At 39.5% G+C, this 20,552-nt stretch overlaps 1 protein-coding gene across 1 annotated transcript in view; it reads left to right on the forward strand.

Annotated features, from left to right (window-relative positions):
* The window catches only part of ntrk3a (neurotrophic tyrosine kinase, receptor, type 3a), a 208,978-nt gene that overhangs the window by 67,570 nt on the left and 120,856 nt on the right, over window positions 1–20,552 (forward strand). Inside the window, exon 4 of the mRNA XM_071915070.1 lies at window positions 10,772–10,843. Within this exon, the coding sequence (XP_071771171.1) occupies window positions 10,772–10,843 (72 nt within the window). The remainder of the gene's footprint in view (window positions 1–10,771; window positions 10,844–20,552) is intronic.

A 20,552-nucleotide genomic window follows, 5' to 3' on the forward strand; every position in this document is an offset into this window, starting at 1 on the left:
AGAAAATATTACTCCATTTTATTCATAAATCTTAGAAGTTTCATTGGTATGGATGTATGTCTGTGTTCCTAAGCAATTTTACTTGGATGAATTTGAATGAGAATGCACATGGCTTCAGATACTGAAACCAAAATATATAGAATGCAAATGCTTGGGCTACAAGAACATCCAAAAAGTCAGGAAGAGCCAAGACAGTTTTGTTCTCCACCACTAGGTAGAATCTTCCTGTACTGTGGATGGGGCCAATACATGTGCTAGAAGGGGTTGGAGGGCCTGTTGTCACATCTGATGAAGATGATGTTTCTTGAAATATTAAGACAGCAGACTCATGAGTTCTCTCATCTTGATCATTCGTCTACAGAGATTTTTCGCCTGCCATGCATGGGGTCTTTCTTTCTTTATTAGCTTTTATGGTTTCTTCAGGAACTGCCGAATGACCACTACTTCTAACAATTTTAACCCTTTAGTAGATGTGACTTTCGTAGACTTGGTGTTTCATTCCGATTATAGGCTCTCCATTAAAGAGTAAGTAAACCCCAAACCCAAATCTTTGGTGAAGCCTGACACCTAATGGTGAAAAGTAGGGTATTGAAATGGCCATCTGCTATTGGCTGGTCTTTGTGCCAGGTAGTCACCCCCTCTTGTACTCTATAGAGGGTGACATCACTTGGAACCAAAGACCAGCCAATAGCAGATGACCACTGGAAACTGGAGGCTGTCTCTCTGTAACCATTGCTAACATTTCCTCTCCTCTGCCCTTATAGATCCATGCTAAAGGTACCTTAAGGTCAGACCCTGCGCAAATTCCACCTTTCTTCTATTTTGACCCTCTTCTGCATATTCATCCCACATTAGAAAATCTCTTCTGTTATCTCCAAACAAAAGCTCTGTTGGTCTGTCTGCCTAGTAAGTCATGATCACTGGCCCTGCATCAGCCAGTTAAAAACGCTGACCCTGCATCAGCCAGCTAATTAGATTTGGTCATTGGCCCTACAACAGCCAATTGATAATGCTGGCCTTATATCAACCAGCTAGCTTGATCACTGGCCCTTCATCAACCAGTTGACTGGTGCTGGCCCTCCATTAGCTGGCTACCTGGGTGTATGGGCCTTATTAGCTGGTGATTCCTTATCCTTTTCTCAAGCTGTTATTGTCTCTTTCGCTTTCTAAACCTCTCAAGAACTTTCCCTTCTCTTTTGGGGGTTTCATTGTTTTTGGCGGATGCTGGCCCTCCATTACCTGGCTACCCGGATTTATTGGCCTTATTAGCAGATGATTCCTTATCCTTTTCTCAAGCTGTTATTGTCTCTTTCCCTCTCTACACCTCTCAAGAACTTTCCCTTCTCTTTTGGGGGTTCCATTATTCTCCCCATAATCAGGCAATAGCTTTAAATGGAGTCTACACCAAAGTTTTGATCAATGTTTCATTCAATAAATCTTTTTGAATTCATAAACCTGGTCTCTCCTGATTGATACTTGCATGACTTGAGTGTCATCTTCCCCTAGAAGTCGAGGAAGCATGAGAATTCCTGCTGTGGTGACATGTAGGTGGCACATGTCACCACAGCAGGAATTCTCATGTCTAGAAGGATCATCACCAGTCCTCTCCTCTATGGCAATGTTCATATTGTCCAGGATGTTCTGTAGGAGAATGCTCTTTGAGTTTTGCTTTTGAGAGCTACCTTTCTTTGTTTTTTGCAATTTCATTCCTCCTTATGTCCAAAGACATAAGGAGACACTCCATTTTGCTACTAGGTGTGGCCACAGTGCTCTTATGGCATTTCCATTTGCATTCTTTGACATTCATCTGGATAGCTGGTGTATTGGAGTGCCTTGTCAACTACTGCAGAAATAAGCAGTGCTGGAACTTGAAATTAATCTTCTACTAGCTAGCCAAACGCTTCTACAAGCAAGTTGAACTGTAGAGAAATGTGAAAAGAAAAATCAATCTTCCAATGCAACTGCAGTGAAAACTAGCGTCAGCAGGAGCAGTAACTTACTATAAAGGTTACTACCACAGGCATTTCAGACATGGCACTTCAACAAGGAAATAATCTAATGAAACTAATGAAAATGCTACAGGCTCTTACATCAGCACAAGGAGATGCTGGACACTCTGGCAAGCATAAAAAATATAAAAACATTCATACATACTTGTGTGCATCACAATGTCACAATAGAATCAATTCAGGTTATGGGCTCCCCATAGACAAGCAGTGTAGTATTGATCACTTGGTTGTAGATTGACCAACAGGGTGGAACTTCCTTCATATCGGAGACTTCATAACTGGCCGGTATCCGCTTTTTAACAAAAGGCCAATATCGGCCCCTTATATCGGTCTAACCATACTACCTGAGGGCGGGTTGGAAATCATACTGTATTTTTGAGTTTCAGCAGTAAACTGGTATGTGTCCGCATTAGGCCTGTGTGTACAGTATTTGTGTGTGTGGGGAGTTGTAGTTGTAAATTGAGTTCTTAGCTTAAATTTGCCTCATGCCTCTTGAGTGTGTATATCACCTCTGTGCCTGCGTGTTGTTTGTCCTTTTCCCTCTCTGTTTGTATTTCTTTTTGTCTGTCTGTTGTTTTTGTAGTGGCGATCACATTTGTAATTGAGTTGTAAGCTTTAATATGCCCACCTAATGCCTATTGTTTGTGTATCCATATCATGGTGTGTGTATGCCCTCGACTGTGTGTATAATGAAACTTGTGCATGTTTGCGTGTGTGTATGTGTATTCTAAGCAATTTTTTTTTCTCCATAGATGCACCAAGCCTATTTAATTCTCTGTGTGTGAATAAATGTGCGTCAGGGGAACTTTCCAGAATCCTTTTGAAACAAAAAGTCATGAATTTTAATGAGGTGCTCTTTATTTCTCTTTCTGTCAGTCAGACTGACTTTTTGTAAAGAATGGTGTGTGCGTGTGTGTGTGTGTGTGTGTGTGTGTGTGTGTGTGTGTGTGTGTGTGTATGTGTGCATGTGTGTGTGTGAGTTGTATAGCAGGATGTATTAAGCAGCAGTGATAGGAACCCCCTGTGGAGTCAGATTCAGAAAGAAGAGCCAGAGACAGACTGAGAGACAGAAAGCGAGAAAGACTGGTGACTAGATTTTTTTTTTCTTATAAAGGAAATATAAAATTGGCATTAAAAAGGTTGTGAAAAGTTTTTCAACTTTCACTTGCTGAAACCTGAAGTAATGCTGGGAGGGGAGGGCGGCGGAGAAGAATATAAACCAGAATATAAACTAATCACCAAGATCAGATGCAGCTGGACAAGTTTGTAGCGTTCAGATTTTTTACTTCCCATTCATTCGAATGAGCCACGAAAATAGCCTGAAAACGTACATTTAACATGTTTGTGAACAGATTCAGCAACAGATTATTAAGAGGACACTTTTCAAATGACATCCCTCTATTTGTGTTTTGTGAACAACTTGCCATTTAAAAAAATGAAAATAACTTATAGGTCCCATATGGTGTAAAACAGGATTCCCCTTGCCTCTGTGATTATAAAGGAGTTGGATGTGCTATCTTAACATTGTGAAAGTATCAAAACGCACAGTCGCCAACTAAATCCACACAATCCATATTAGAAAAGCGAGCCTCTAAACGAGCCGTTTGGACTTCCGTAACTTTGTTTTTTTCAAAGCGGTTGAGCGGTTGTCATTGTTTATTACTGGAGAGTTTTCCCTACCTGTAGCTGCCGGGGCTGCAGTGTCTCACGTTTCACTCTTGAAACGGTTAGCCAATCAGAACAGAGGGGTCGTTAATGTTAATGAGCCTTAAAAACACAGCGACAGAAACAGCCTGTTCTTGGTAAGGCTCAGAGAGATGCTGGAAAATGAATGTGTAAAAATGGATTGAGAGTGTTTTTGGTATATGACACCACACACACAGCTTTGAGTGGACCTCAAGACAGAAAATAAAACACTGGAATGTGTAAAATATGGGACTTTTAACATTAAGACATTGAAACTTGTCACGGTAATGAATTTCATCGTCTCTAAAAATGTCTCAAAATGTATCAAAAATGCACACAGAAAAGAAAAATTGCCCTAAATAGTAAATTTAGATCCTATTTAATGATCAACAAGAAATTTTATTTTATATCTGTCTCTTTAGTTTTTGAATCACCCAGTGGCTATGAGGATAGGCGGATACGGAGTTGAGCATAATACTAATAACAATAATAGGAAGGAGAAGAAAATTAAAATAGGATCAATGACAAAGAGACAACAGGTAACAACGTTATTTATTTAAATAAGGTAACAACACAGCTATTACCCTGAGAAAGCTCTTTGACTTAAAATATGCAGAAAATTCAGCATGTGGTGGATCTTTTGTCTCTTATTGTATGTCACACCCTAACCCTCCCAAACACACACACATATATATGCAAATATGGTGAAGGATATGATAATGACATGCTGAGGGATGTGCCACAATCATGCAAATAAGTTTGTGGCTCTAACATGATCGCTTATTAATAAGGCCATGCAGAGCTGACGTGTTAGTGCCTTGAATAGTCTTTTTAGCAGGCATTGTTTTGGTTCCATGAATAGACAGTCCTTGTTTTCCCAATGTGATAGCTCTATTCAGATACTTGCAGTGGATTGGATGGGGTGGTTCTCTGTTAAATGCTTACAAATGATCAGCAATATTTAGCACTGATGCTAAAAGACTGGGAGTCACAGGGAACAATGTAGTTGATACTACAGCTTGACTGATATGAGTTTTTGAAGGCCGATACTGACAGTTTTGGTTTTACACTGATGATAGCCAGTATTTTGTGTTCAATATCTTTACATTTGACATTTACATTTTCAAAATATGTAAAGATGTGTATGTAAGATATGTATTATTATATATACTTACACGTGCTTGTGTGGAATCTGATCAAAATGTTACAGTAGAATCAATTCACGTTAAGGGCTTCCCATAGACAGCCAGTGTAGTATTGATCAATACAATACAATGAATATGTAATCAGTCAAACTGCATCATATCCATCATATCAGAGGTGGACGATACTGACTGGAACAGACCGATTTTTAATAAAAGGACAATATATTGGCCCCATATATTGGTCTAACCCATGTGGGCGTGCGTGTGTGTGTGTGTGAGAGAGAGGAGGGAGTGAGAGAGTTGTTTTTGGCCTTGAGTGTTAACACTATGACCTTCAGATGCTGTAGGATTCCAAGACACACATGTAGATGTATGTACACAACACACACACACACACACACACACACACACACACACACACACACTCATGTAAACAACATGAACACACACAGTTGCAATGCACACAAACGCGCGCAGCCCTTGACCTTCTCATGGTCTTGACTCATTTCCCTTGTTGCTCGTTCTTGGTTGTAATAACACACGCGCGCGCATACACACATTTATCACGTTTGGGGTGTGTTGAGTGTTTTAAATATGAGGCTGTCCTTTCTGCCTCATTGTAGTCAGTCTGACCTTTACAAAGGACACCTTCTGCATGCTGAAAGGACTGAATATGAGAGAGAAAAAAGAAGTATACTCTACTACTTTCGCCATTTGGTGGATGCTTTTATCCAAAGTGGCTTCTAATACATAGATACATAGATTTTCAATGTGGGAGGCCCCGGAGGGAATTTAACCCCTGACCCTTGTTAGTGTTAGTGCCTTGCTCTACCTGCTGAACTACACACCCTCTCTTGAATTGAGAGAACTCCAAGTCCTATTCGCACTGAACTAATATTGGACGTCCATTGATTTGCAATACATGCAGAGATTGTCAGCGATTTTAATCCTGTAAAGTAAAAATTCCAGCAGGCATGTGCTTGAGGATGGGCCAAGCTATTTGGGTCTATTTTCATTTGGTGTTGTCACTCACATGGCAGAAAATGCACATTGACCCTTTAAGACGCTACTCCTTTTAATGTGGTTATTCTTACCTGCAATGTTACATACCTCATATAACATCGCTCAAAACCTTTTCTGAATTGTTAGGATCCACCTGTCAATTCAGCAGGGTGAGAAATTAAAGCTGGGGTAGGTAACATTCGAGAAATTAGCAAGAATTTGAAAGTATACCAAAAAAAAACACCCCCTCCCTCTCTGCCCCCTCCCTCCCTCCTGTAACTCCTCCCTCCAAACGCAAATCACAGTTCTGCTAGCTCAGTCTAGTTGTTACTAAAACATTCGCACAGAAAAAAATATTTTTGTCAACATAGATTCGCATTGCAGCTCCAAACACACATTGTGATGCGGACATTGGTCGAGCGAGGTTCACTTTACACTGGAGAGAGAAAGCGGCTCCTTGCCCAAACTTAATAAATTCCAAACCTTTTACTGAAAACACAGCTCTGCTAGCTCAATCTAGTTGTTACTAAAATATTTGCCAACAAAAATATGTTTTTGTCAGCACAGATTAGTCATTGCGGTTACAAGCACACATTGCTACAATCCTTGGTCAAGTGAGGTTCTCTCTGGAGAGAGAGCGCTGTCTCGGAAAAACGTAATAAATTCCAAACCTTTTATGCAAAACACAGCTCTGCTAGCTCAGTCTAGTTATTACTGAAATATTCACCAGCATAGATTAGCTACCACAGTTGCATAACCCTAACACTGATTGATCCTAACAATTCAGAAAAGGTCTTGAGTGATGTTCTACAAGGTACTGTATGTAACGTTTGCTGATAAAGATGACTACATTAAAATCATAATCTGTGACATTTTCATATAAATGTCCGACAAAACAAAAACAAAAGCAATGAGGACCTCATGGATTACCACTTTAACAAGAGTAGCATCGTAAATGGAGTTCAGCATAACATTGTCCGCATACAAGAGAGAACTTCCATCTTTCATCTGTCTGCTATGCGTTTGTTTGTTTGTGTGTGTGTACTTGGTCGTGCATATGTGTGTGTGCATTATGCAGGAGGGGTTTTATCGAGTGGAATACGAGGATGACATATGGATAGCGGGGTAAATCTCCATGCTATTAAGCAAATGTTGAATATTAATGCTAGCACAACAGGGCTGCCATCAGAATTATGACAGAATTATGACAGAATTATGAACGCACACAAACGCACAGGCGCAAATTGTAGACAAACACTCACATAAACAGGCACAGTCTATGTCTCTAAGGGCTGAGAGTAAACATGTTTTTCTATATATCGACTAGCAGCAGGAATCAAAGACTTGTATTTGCAGCGGTTTGGTCCCAATGGTTTTGACGCATCTGTTCATACACCAAGATCACACGCATGTAAATCCTACTCAGACGCCTACACATGGAAATAAACATGAAAGGCATTGTGTGACTCATGCACACATACAAACACAGGGTTTAGGGGGTAAAGGATTAAATGTTATGGGATTTGAGGAAATTATTAACTGTCATCTGTTACGGTTTCTGTCAAATGGAGGGTTTTTTGCCTGTTTATCACCCAGGTGCTAAGGAAAAGCATCTGAAATGGCTTCTACAAAGTGATTGACTGGAAGACGTTGATTTCACAAACCTTGCATTTCCCATACATAATCCCCCATGTTTGATGTTTATCAGTTGTAAATCCGACTTCTTCCTGTCAAATTTCTCAAAATGTACTTATGTTGTAATGCCTAAGTCTATGTATTGTTAATATATTATGTTTATCATGTTGTTCTCTCTATCTGTCAGTTGGTTTGTAAAGACTTTTTTGGCATTGGTGAAATTTGAGGATGTTTTTGCCAACTAGTACAATATATTGAGCACTTAAAGGCATACTGAGCAGGATTTTCAGCCTTGAAATAGCGTAAACTCATCCAAAAATGATCCTACTCAATCATTACTTCTGGCCCATTGGTAGTGTGTGACAGTGTGTGTGTCTGCAGAGAGCTTGCTGCCTTCTGCCTGGATTTTCTTATTTCTGAATGTTCGGGACGTTTCTGGGCGTCGACCTTTTGGCAGCAGGTGTGTCCGGCTGCAACCAAAACCACTGCTGAGTCCTTTTACATCTAGGTAGCGGTCCTGAACTCTAAAACAGAGTAACTGGTCAGATCTAGTGTGTATCGTGAGCTGGCAGCTAGCTACCGTTAGCGTAGCTTCGTTGCAGTAGAAAAGCTAATAGTTAAGCTAACTGCCACCTACCTGTCCAACAGAAAACAGGCCAACTCCTTGTTGCTCTTCATCCTCATCCTCTCCTTCAATACTCTCCAACAGGTGAAAGCCAACAGATTCACTCTCGTTTTGGAATGAGCCTTGGTGTTTTGCCTCGCTGTACTTTTTTACTGGTTTTTACCGTTCTGGCAACCGCAGGGAGGAGGGGTCTCCTACTCAGTATACCTTTAAAGTCATATGTATGCAATACAGTACCAGGGTCAGAAATTAACGGGGGCTCGGGGCAAAAATGCCCTTGAAAGTCCATACAGTAAAATGCCGGTGAAATCAAAGATAAGGGGGCAAAAAAGCCCTCGATAATTAGGCGTACCCTTTCCCTTTTTTGCATTCTACCCTGTTCACTTAATCATTGTGCTGTCAAAATTCCACACATCAAAGAAAAGTTAATTTCTTAGCCTGTATGCACATTATGTTAACATTGTGCATGATAATGTAGTACAATTTTGCTCTCACAAATGCTGGAAAAAATTGGTCCTTTTTCTGGAATGCTGAGCTTCATATGGGATTTTGAAGGCAGATACCGATATTGTTAGATTGAAGCTTTAAATTTGACAATTTTCAGGCCAAAAAAGTTTAAGTATTCAGTGTTTAACCCTAGAATTGTATTCTTGTCAGGGTGGAAAAGCCTCTGAAACAGCATTTAGCATCGGACACTAAAACTCTCCACTGAAAGCCAGACTAATGAAATAGTTTTAGGTGTGTTAGCAGCTCCTTAAACCTAATTTTGACACTCACACATGATGCTTCAATTGAAAAAGTTCTCAAACATTTTTGAGAAAAGGCTGAAGACGTGAAAGGAGAAAGTGTCCCAAGTCTATCGCAGTAATTGAGAGTCAGATGCAGTAAATGGATTATTTTGGATTGTCCGAATTGTCCTCCAGAGAGAAAGCGTTCATTCAATTGTCCCTCTGCTTTACAAATGGTGCAAGTCAATTTGTGTGTGTGTGTGTGTGTGTGTGTGTGTGTGTGTGTGTGTCTATTATCTCCTCATCTCTTGTTGACCAGGTTTGAAGGTGACTCTGAAAAGGAACCACAGTGTCTCGCTCACTCTCTCCCTCTTTCTTTCTCTGTCGATCTCCCACGAGTCCCTCGTTCTCACCCATGCTCTCACCTCTTTCTGTCCTCTTCTGCCTCTCTCTCTCTTTTTGTGTGTGTCTCTCTCTCTTTATTTCTATCCCTCTCTGTCTTTCTCCAGCGCTCTCCCGCTCCCTCTCCTCTCAACGGAAAAGGACAGCAATCAGTATCAACAGCTCTAATTGTCTGCCGCCAAACAAAAGCCCTGATGAAAAGGAGAAAAATGGCTTTTGCTCTTCCTCTCTTGATTTCATTTGAGTGTGTGTGTGTGTGTGTGTGTGTGTGTGTGTCAGAGGGAGAGTGTGTGCTTCATTCCCTAGACAGCAGTTTTGGGTGGTAACACTTTACAGTTATTGTATTACTTTTCCCCAGTAACCAGTAGGGTAAACAATTACCATTTTAATTTCAGTTTCAGTTACAGTTAGTTATTTGAAAGAAGTGCTAGAAAAGTTTCCTTTCTCTTGGTGGAAGTATTCCCACTACAGCCCATATACACTCTAGTCTATGTGGGAGTAGTTAGTGTTTGAGTGGAAGATCAAATGTGAAGGAAAGAATGTAATCAAGTGTGAAATATTATGCAGTGGTGTCAAACAAATAATTTTTATCAGCCACATTGACTGATAAACCGTTAATAAATGCCAGTTTTTAATGTGATGCTGGTTAGACGCACACACGCACACACGCACACACGCACACACACACACACACAAGCTGCCATTTACCCCTGGCTGCATTACTAAATATACAATTGCCCAGATAACTCCTGCTCTCTCTCTCTCTCTCTCTCTCTCTCTCTCTTTCTCTTTCATCTGCAACATGCCTAATATCCCAATGCATACACACACACACACACACACACACACACACACACACACACAGTAAGATCCCTATAGAGAAAGCCTTAATAATCTCATTAATGGTAATAATGAGGTGATTTGGATTCCAGAGGGTCTCTCATCCTTCCCCTCCCTTCACTCCTCACTAGCCTAAGCACCTCTACACAGTCGGCTTTATGTTGCCGTGGAAACAGACACCTGTGTGTATGTGTGTGTGTGTGTGTGTGAGCGTGCACATGTGTGTGTGGTGTTGTTACGACCCAGAAGGAGTTACAAGGGAAATGAGTCATGACCATGAGAAGGTCAAAGACTGCTCTGTGCGTGTGTGTGTGTGTGTGTGTGTGTGTGCATTCATGTATGCATTTCCATCTTATTCCTTTAGTGTGTAAATACATCAACCTCTGTGGCTATGATTCCCATAGCATGTGAAGGTCAAAGTGTAAAATGCCTGCCTGATCACTGTGTGTGTGTGTGTGTGTGTGTGTGTGTGTGTAAGCAATCCTTTCAAATCCATATGAAGACCTCCTGATGGTGTCAATATCAATGGTTATGTAATTCTATAATAGCAATAGTAATATGTATTGTAATGTGTATTTTAATAAATTAGTAAATCAATAACAATGTAGAGCTCATGCCAGTCAATTTTCAACCCTCTCTCTTTCATGAGAAACCTTCATGTTGAACACATTTCTCTCTCTCTCTCTCTCTCCCTCTCAGAAACCTGTCGAAGAACCGCATGTTGACCACGTTGTCCTGGCAGGTCTTCCAGCATCTGCAGCTCTTCGAACTGTAAGTTGAACCTCATCGTTTTCCACTGCAGCTACAACATTACGCCTCTGGCCTCCCCTCATTGGCTGTCAAGTACACTCTTAACAACAAAGGTTCTATATAGTACCCGGAAATGGTTCTTTAGGCTTGTGCCATAGCAAAACCCTTTGTGGTGCTATCATGAACCCTCTATAACACCAAGCTCAAATTGGTTCTGTATAGGATCTTTAAGGTGCAAAAGAACCCTTTTTGAAAGGCTCTCTACAGCGCCCTGCCCAAATGCTTCTGCATCTGACCTCGGTCAGTCTAATCACCAAAGTTGGCTGGTTCACTCCCCAGCAACAACCCAGGTGTGATCTGGAGGTTGGCTGGTTATGATTATGCCAGGGTGTGGCTAATTCAACAAAGGGGTGTCGCCAACCGAGGTGGGAGAGGAGAGAAAACCATTGTTAGCAAGCACAGTAAGCTAGCTAATTTAGTGAGAAGGAGACCTAGAAACAGTAAATAAAAACAAAAAAAGGGACCGAATACAGTACCTGTCTGTTGCTCGGTGCCCAGTTGCAACAAAAAAGTGATTGTCTTATACAAAGCACAGCAAAGTGTGTACAATTCCGCAGACATTTGCGGCTATATTTGTCAAGTTAGCATTGTGTAGCCAGTTGAAGGGACTTACTTGTGTTACTGGTGTCTTTATATGTTGCCAGTTTATCCTGTTGGTTGGAGTGGTGTGGAGAATATTTCTAAGATGTCACTGTTCATGTGAGCTTTGAAACTTTGATGTTGAGTAACATACAATGATCCCTGTTCTTCAATGTCAGCCATGGATTCAAGCAGAAAATGTAATGGGCCTGTTCGTTGCAACATATACTCTCATCAGCACATATTGCACTACCAGTCACTGTTAGTTAGTTTGCTAGTTAGCTAGCTAGCTAGATATTTAGCTAGTTATTTAGTTAGCCCAAGCCATTCTAGCCCCTCCATCTGGCCCAGCAACGTTTCCCCTGGGGAAGCTGCTTGAAATCCAGTAAACTGGTTGAAAATGTTGTCCCCTTATTATGTTTTCAACAGTGGCATTACACTCTGCAGCAATACCAAAAATCAGCTTTTGGAAATAAGCAGAGTTCATTAGCTAACTGGCTAATATGCTATGTGACTACCAAAACAAATCAACCCAAGGGGGTTGGAGCCAACAGAGAGCTGTCCCCGAACAGCTGTAGTTTTCAAAACCATGCTAGGATTCGTGATGCAATTTTGACGTAAGAAATACTGAAACCCAGACAAACCCTGAGACTTGTAACAAAAATATATAAGCAGAATTGATATTTCCAATCAGAAACACTGACACTGTGTTCACCTATGGACCTACTAAATTAGATGTATGTTGTTTTGCAGTGTGCGTGTGTGTGTGTGTGTGTGTGTGTGTGTGTGTGTGTGTGTGTGTGCGTGTGTGTGTCCAGGAGGGATATGTAAAAGGCAAGTATATGAAACTAGAGAGTAATCTCATCTTTCAAAGTATGACCTAAATTTGATTCACTGCCTCATATCATCAGCTTTAAACAGAATTCAGTTGAAATACAATAAACACAAAGCCCAGTAGTGGGATGAACAATAATGCTGCTGAGTCAACATTTCAAAGTTTCAAAGGAAAATGATTTGCATTATAATTATTATACCTATAGTGACTATGCTTCCATTTTCAGGGTAACATTGCATGTCTCCATTTCAAAGAATCAAATAAAAAGGAGGTGGAAATGTAGCCACAAGAGATAAATAAAAAACAAAAAACCTTTATTTATCTCTAGTGGCTATATTTCCACATTTAGGTAACATGGTATGCTGAATTTACATTTCAAAGGTTCCAGGAAAATGATTTGTTTTTCTTTGTCTCTTGCGATTTTGCGTTTCCACGTTTAGAAATCTTTGGCATAAACAAACAAATATTCTGTAGGATATGATTTATTAACTGTGTTCATGTTCAACAGTAAATGAGTATGATGTGCATATTGTGTTTTCCAGTCCATCACTTGCTTTTGGTTTTCTGCCATTGATTTGAAAAGCATATTTCTCATATGTGGATGCTGTCCAGGGTGCTGAATCCTCTGTCTTTTTGGTATTTTCTGGTTATGTTTTATCCTCGGAAGGTTCACTGAGCACACTTGCTGTTCCCAGCATCCACCTTGCTTCATGCTTACACATTTACACACATTCACATCTGGGAGCTGCCCAGTATGACCACAGTCTTGTACTGTTAGCCACTGGGAGCTGCCCAGTGCGACAGGGGACGTACCTTACTCAAGAGAACTGAAGGTAGGCTTTAAAGCAATATTCCACTTAGTTTTAACATGGGGGTTATTTAACATGGGGGTTATTCGGCTCTTGACCGCCACAGAAACCAGAATATAAATTAATCACCAAGATTGGATGCAGCTGGATGAGTTTCTAGCGTTTGGATTTTTACTTCCCATTCATTTGAATGAGGATTTAAACTAGCAACTCTCTAGTAACAAGCCTGCTTTTGTAACTATTAGGTTCCCACCGCCCCCATTAGATATCATACTACACACTCAAAGAAACAGCTCCATAAAGAAAAGTTTACTGCTTTTTTTGGAACCACCTTGACAAAGGCAAAGTGGATGAAAAGTTGGTACGAGCGTTTAATCTTTCTTTATGGAGCCGTTTCTCAGTATTTTCTCCTTTTCTATGCATAGTGTTTCCATGATGTCGCATGCATTTCCTACCAATATGGTGCGTTGCCATAAACACAGCTCATCGGCTGTGGCTGTCAATCACCTGTTCATTTATTACAATCACCTGCTACTTTCCTACCACGATGACTGTGTAGTGATGTAACAGAATACTATGAATAGTCAGTTTTCCACTACCAGTACCTCACTAGGACACCGGTGTGCTTTTATCTCTTTCAATTGCTATCATACCATTCTACCATACCATGCCACAATACTATACAGTACCATACTATACCATATCACAATACCATACCATACCATTCTACCATACCATACCATACCATACCACAATACTATACCATACTGTACCATATCATATCACAATACCATACCATACTATACCGTAACACAATACCATACTACCATACCATACTATACTATACTACTATATCATAACATAACACCATACCATCATACTGTACCATATTATACCATACCACACCACGATACTATACCACATCACAATACCGTACCATACTATACCATAACACAATACCAGACTACAATACCATATCATACCACCATACCATACTATACCATACTACTACATCATACCATGCCACCAAACCATACTACCATACCATAATACCATACCATCATACCGTACCATATTATACCATAACAATACCATACAATACAATAACATCACAATACCATACCATACCATACCACAATACTATACCATACTATACCATATCACAATACTGTACCACACTATACCATAATACAATACCATACCATACTACCATACCATACTATACCATACTACTATATTATGTCATAACACCATACCATCATACTGTACCATACCATACCATACCATACCATCATACCGTACCATAGCATATCATACCATACATCATACCATGCCACCAAACCATACTACCATACCATAATACCATACCATCATACCGTACCATACCATACTATACCATACTACTATACCATACTACTGCACCATCAAAAATACCAAAATACCATACTATACCAAACTATACCATACTACCGCACCATCATAAAATATCATACCATAGTATACCATACCATCATACCATACCACCAAACCATTCTACCATACCATACCATACCATACCATACCATACCATACTATACCATACCATACCATACCAATGACTGCATGGTTTGTACCTTAACCCTCTAATCCTGGGGGTTCTCAAATGGTTTTACATCACCAAAATGAGCATGATCTCTGAAACTCACATTGTTGTGGACATGACTAATGTAATGTGACTAATGTTCCTCCACCACAGAAGACAAACCATTGCCACATGTTCAGCAAGCAAAAGAGTTAGCTAATGTTTAAGGGTAACAACTGTAACAATTTTGGTTGGGGTTAAGGTTAGTGCGTACTGTATGTGTTCAGAGTGTTTCCCAAAGTGAATCATTGCTTTAACAGGATTAGTTTAATCCAAATGTATAAATCTTTTTTTTTTCTTGGAGACCCGGGCGCATAACACCCAGCCACAATATGTATAGAAACACGTTATACACATAAAACATTCACAATGTCCCGCCATCCAATGTGTCACAAGAAAATATATAAATACCACACTAACGCCATCTCTGCCTCAGCAAATTCCCCCACCTCATGTAAATCAGCTCAGTTCCTCTTTAATGTGCTAATGCAGTAAATGTATTGCACGTTGGGATAAAAGATGTCTTTGCCCTGCCTGACTTGGCCTTAGGGAGTCTGAAGCTGTGGACAAGAGACAGGATGTTTGTAGGTGTTAAAAATATTCTACCAAGGGGAAATATCACTCTAACCTCTGAGTGTAGGTGTAAGCCAAATGTGCGAATTCCAATTTTATTGATGACTCAGAGGTTTTCAGTTATTCTAGCACTGTTATTTTAAGTACTACATGCAGCCAAATAGTGGTAATTAGTAATAACGTTGTATATGCTCATTGGTATATAAATGAAGATGTGACATTTTAATTTCACACATACACAATAGTCTGCATCTTATTGTATGATGTTATATGTTAATATGGGAAGTGCACATGTGCAGGGGACGATGTGTGTAGGTAGGTGTATGTATGTGTGTGTGCATGCGTGTGTGTGTGTTTATCAAAGTAGGATATGTAGAATAATGATTTCCATTTCTGATTTGTATGGAATAAACAGAAGAAGAACTGGGTAGTTAGCATGCGCAGTGACAGCCACCATGGCTGAACAGGCAAAGAAAAGAGAAACTCAAACTGCATCAACAGAAAATCCAAGGAAAAAGACGTCACAGTACTGGACACACTGTTTGATTGACAGGTGATCTCTGGGAAGAGCAGTGCAGAAACACTGCAGCAATGAGCGCTGAGCACCAAAGATGGAGACAAAATTTAAAAAACAAAGAATCTCGCAGATTACCACTTTAAGAATTGAGAAAAAGCCAAGTAGCTGGGTTTTTTCCTATTTAAACTACAGTGATTTTGTGTTGAATGTAAATAGTTCTTGGGAACAATTACTCATCAGTTGTCCAAAACAGTTCATTAAAGGAATGTACCAAGTTTCTAGGAGATAGTCCTGTTGATCAACTTAGCCACTAAATTATGAGAATATAATCAAGTTTATTTGTGTAGTCCTTAATCACAGTTGCAGTCTCAAAGGGCTTCTCATTTGAAAAAAAAAGAAAAGAAAAAGATAATAGATCATAAAGAGGAAACCCCAGGCGTGCTGAGAGTGGGCAAACAACGATTAGCTTAAATGTTGATAACAAAAAGAAACAAACAAAATTGAGAGAAAGATGTCAAAGATTTCTTGGTGACATCATTGTCGCCATCAATATCATCGTAAGAATGACACCTGGTGCAGTACGGTGGCCATTTTAGGACATCCTCAGTTGCCTTTGTCATTTCTAGATGTACTTTGTCAGATTTAGCTGTCTTTTGACACATGTAGGTGGACTTGTGTCAGGTGTAGCTGTCTTTTGTCAGATGTAGGTGGACTTGAGTCAGGTTTAACTGTCTTTTGTCAGATGTAGGTGGACTTGCAACAGGTGTAGCTGTCTTTTGTCAGATGTAGGTGGACTTGAGTCAGGTTTAACTGTCTTTTGTCAGATGTAGGTGGACTTGCAACAGGTGTAGCTGTCTTTTGTCAGATGTAGGTGGACTTGAGTCAGGTTTAACTGTCTTTTGTCAGACTTAGATAGAGTTTGTCAGATTTAGATGAACTTGAGTCAGGTTTAGCTATCTTTTGTCAGAGTTCGATGGAGTTTGTGTGCAATGGAGGTCAGTCCTGGCTTTACAATCAAGCACTTCCAAACCTTCATCACATGGAGCCATCTTGTACACACGCACTCTGAGGGCAAACATGCTGCTACAACTGGACTGAAAGGAACCAGTTGCAGATAAATACAAAACGCATTTTGAATTAACTGTGCAGCGATTACGATATATCTGATTCATATATGTATAGTCCAGCTCTCTGCCATAAGTATTGTCGCCTTATCTTGATAATGTGGTATGATTTTGTGGAAAAAAAAGTTGTTGGTAGTGTTGATTTAACCCGAGGTAGATGCCTACTACTCCGTCATATTGTCTAACATTAACTCTAAGTGCTAAGTGATTTTCCTTTAAAGATACAGATATAAAACAGGCAGATGGTTGCCAAGATCACTGTTCATAGTGCCTACACCTGGCTCATAGTGCCTACACCTGGCTCATAGTGCCTACACTTGGCTTACTTGTTATACTAACAAGTGAACAAATTGAAGACCTCCGGTATAGTAATTGTGTCTTTAAAATAAAAGCGTGATAGCAACAAACATAAACATTACATTTAAAGCAATTCTTCTTTTGTTTTTCCTTAACCAAACTGACAATCTTTTGGAACTTTACGTGAATCTAACTTGCTCAGCATACTCCTCTAACAACAAAATCATACCACATTATCAAGATCAAAACAACAATATCAGCACATATTGAGTCAATGATATTTCATTTTTAATAAGAACCACCAACGACTTTTTATTACTTTGGATAATGCTAGCCTACTATCACTGTTGACCAACAAGCCAATCTCCCAGCAATTTAGTCTATTCCTTTATGTATTCCTTTAACCACTTTGTAATATTGTTTTTTGGAATAGCCTATTTAAAGGGATTTATAACTGGGGGTGTTTAGAAGCAGAGAATAAAACTTCAAAAGGTAGAAGCTGAATGCAAATTCCACATTTAGGCATCTTACAGGTCCATATTGGTTCTAGCTATTTTAACAGTGACATTTCAAGCATGTTTATTTTTAATGCTATAATTCCAACCAAGGAAATGTGATCCAGATAATTTTAAAGAGGCGGCATTGAAATTCTGCGGAGGTATAGGTGTTAAAACATGTTCTGCCAACATGTTCCCGGCTCTAAAGGTGCTGGTAGCTATTCTGGATGTGATATTTAAAGCAGCGTGATATTTCAAGCAATGAGCTGGTTCAGGGTGTTGGGGTTATTTAGAGCATTGAGTGTGCAGTGAGAGAGGGAGAGAAATACACACACACACACACACACACACACACACACGCACACGCACGCACACACACACACGCGCACACACACACACACACACACACACACACACACAGTCAAATGCAGGTTCCTACAATGTCTGATATGCCCTTGCATTAACTACAAATTCTTATTTTTGAAACTGTTTCATGTTATTGATATTGATGATTATGTACTGTTGTATAGTACATGTTTTCAAACCAATAATTAAGTTATTATTGATATTGGTGATTATGTACTCCCCTCCACTTTTCGTATCTTAATTTCATATTCTCTCTCTTTCTCTTTCTCTCTCTCTCTCTCTCTCTCTCTCTCACACAGAATTTCTTTATTGACAAAAAGAAACTTTTGAATTGAAAATTCAACTGAATGTAAAAACTATACTGAAGAGAATTTTAGCTAATTTTGCCATTTCCATTCAGCTTTTCTAATTCAATACATCATAATTTGCATTAAAGTAATTGGATGGAAACCCAGCTACTGTTTCTTTTGTCCACTCCCTTCCTCCACTATATGCTATCTCACTTTTCTCTCCCTGCTTCACACACACACACACACACACACACACACACACACACACACACACACAGATAGAGACACCATGGGTGCAATGTCAGTTGGTGTGATATTCAGCTGTGGGTGTATGCAGCAGCAGCATGTTTGCGTATACACTGTATGTTTGTGTGTATGTGTGAGTGGGAGAGAGAGAGAGTGAGAGAGTGAAAGAAAGAGGGAGAGAGAGAGGATGTATGTGTACCGGAGGGTGTATTTTAGTCTTTTGGAAGCAGGACAGCTCCTTAGAGAAGAATATATACTATTCTCTATGGGTCAGAGATGGACACAAATACTTGCAAAAATGCATTGCTCGCAGTCTCTCTCTCTCACACCCACACACACACACACACACACATAAATGCAAGAGCATGCACCAAATGCACAGGAACGCACTCATGCATATGGTCAGTGTCCATGAATACATTCATGCACATGCATATTTTTGCATGAAAACACACACACACACACACACACACACACACACACACACACACACACACACACACACACAGCCATCCGAGGGGAGAATCATCTCTGTTGTCAGGACTTTACCCCTTCAGAGACAGCGGAGAGGAAAGAGAAAGGAAGGGAGGAGGGCAAAAGAAGTAGAGAACAGAGGATGGAGAGAGGGCGGAGTGATGAATGCAGTCATACAAGTATATGTAGTCATTTGGGAGACTTTTAGACCCATTAAACGTAGAAACACTTGGAGCCAGCCTGTATGCAAACTTTGCACACTGTAAAAACAAAATTGTTACAACACGGTAAAATCCTGGCATCTGGTGCGCCAAAAAATGTCTGTAAAATAACAGAAAAACACTGTCCCGTAAAATAACATTCATTTCCCATTATTAAAATACAGTTTATATCCACATTTTGCATAAAATCTTGTGTATTTAATCGGTATTTAATGTAAAATGAGGATATATACCTGTGAAAACATTGGAATTACCATTAAAAAAACATCTAAACTCTGCTGTAATACAGATAATCATACTGTAAAAAAAAAAAATGGTCATCTGGTCATTACAATTCAGGTTAGTATATTGAAATAAGGAGATTTTTCTGTGAAATAACACTCATGGATGTTAATGTAAGAAAAAGTGTCAGATACTGTAAATATACAGACTAACTGTAGTTTTAAAGTTATCTGTACTTTGCAATTACAAACAAAAAGCTGTAAAATAACTATGACTATAATATTATAATAATATTTTGGTTGTAAAAATACAATGCTGCTTGTAAAATTAGCACTATTGTCTTTTTCAAAACAGAGAATGTCTTTACTTTTCAACACAGGATATAACCACCGGACAGAAATTTAAATTTCTGTCCGGTGCATGCTGCAAACTTATCAAATGTGAAGTGTGAAACAACTTGACAATTGGATATGTGTCCCTCATCACTCGGGTTCAGGCACTGTCAAAACTTCAAAATTAGCTTTACTAAATGTTAGGTCACTAACAAACAAATCATTTTTAATTAATGATCTTATTGTTAATTTTAATTTGGTTAATTTGATTTCATGTTTTTAACAGAAACTTGGTTAGATGAAAATAGCAATGCTACACTTATTGAAGCATGTCCTCCAAATTACAACTTCTATCAGTCAGTTAGAGAGGGCAGACGAGGGGGTGGAATAGCCGCAATCTACTCAGATCAGTTTAACTGTACAAAGGTTGACCTAGGAGAGTTTTCGTCTTTTGAATATCTGGCCTTTGTCCTCAAGGCTGAAGCTCCAGTACTTATTTTAACACCTAGGCAACTACCATTTTTTCTCCCAGAATTCTCCGAATTGGCATCACTTATTATCACCAGATATAATAGAATAATTTTGAATGGTGATCTAAACATTCACATAAATAATATGTCTGATTCGAAGGCTATGGAATTCATCAACCTACTGGACAGTTTAGTGG

The sequence above is a fragment of the Centroberyx gerrardi genome, chromosome 4 (genome assembly GCF_048128805.1).
Source record: "Centroberyx gerrardi isolate f3 chromosome 4, fCenGer3.hap1.cur.20231027, whole genome shotgun sequence".
Classification (NCBI taxonomy): Eukaryota; Metazoa; Chordata; class Actinopteri; order Beryciformes; family Berycidae; genus Centroberyx; species Centroberyx gerrardi.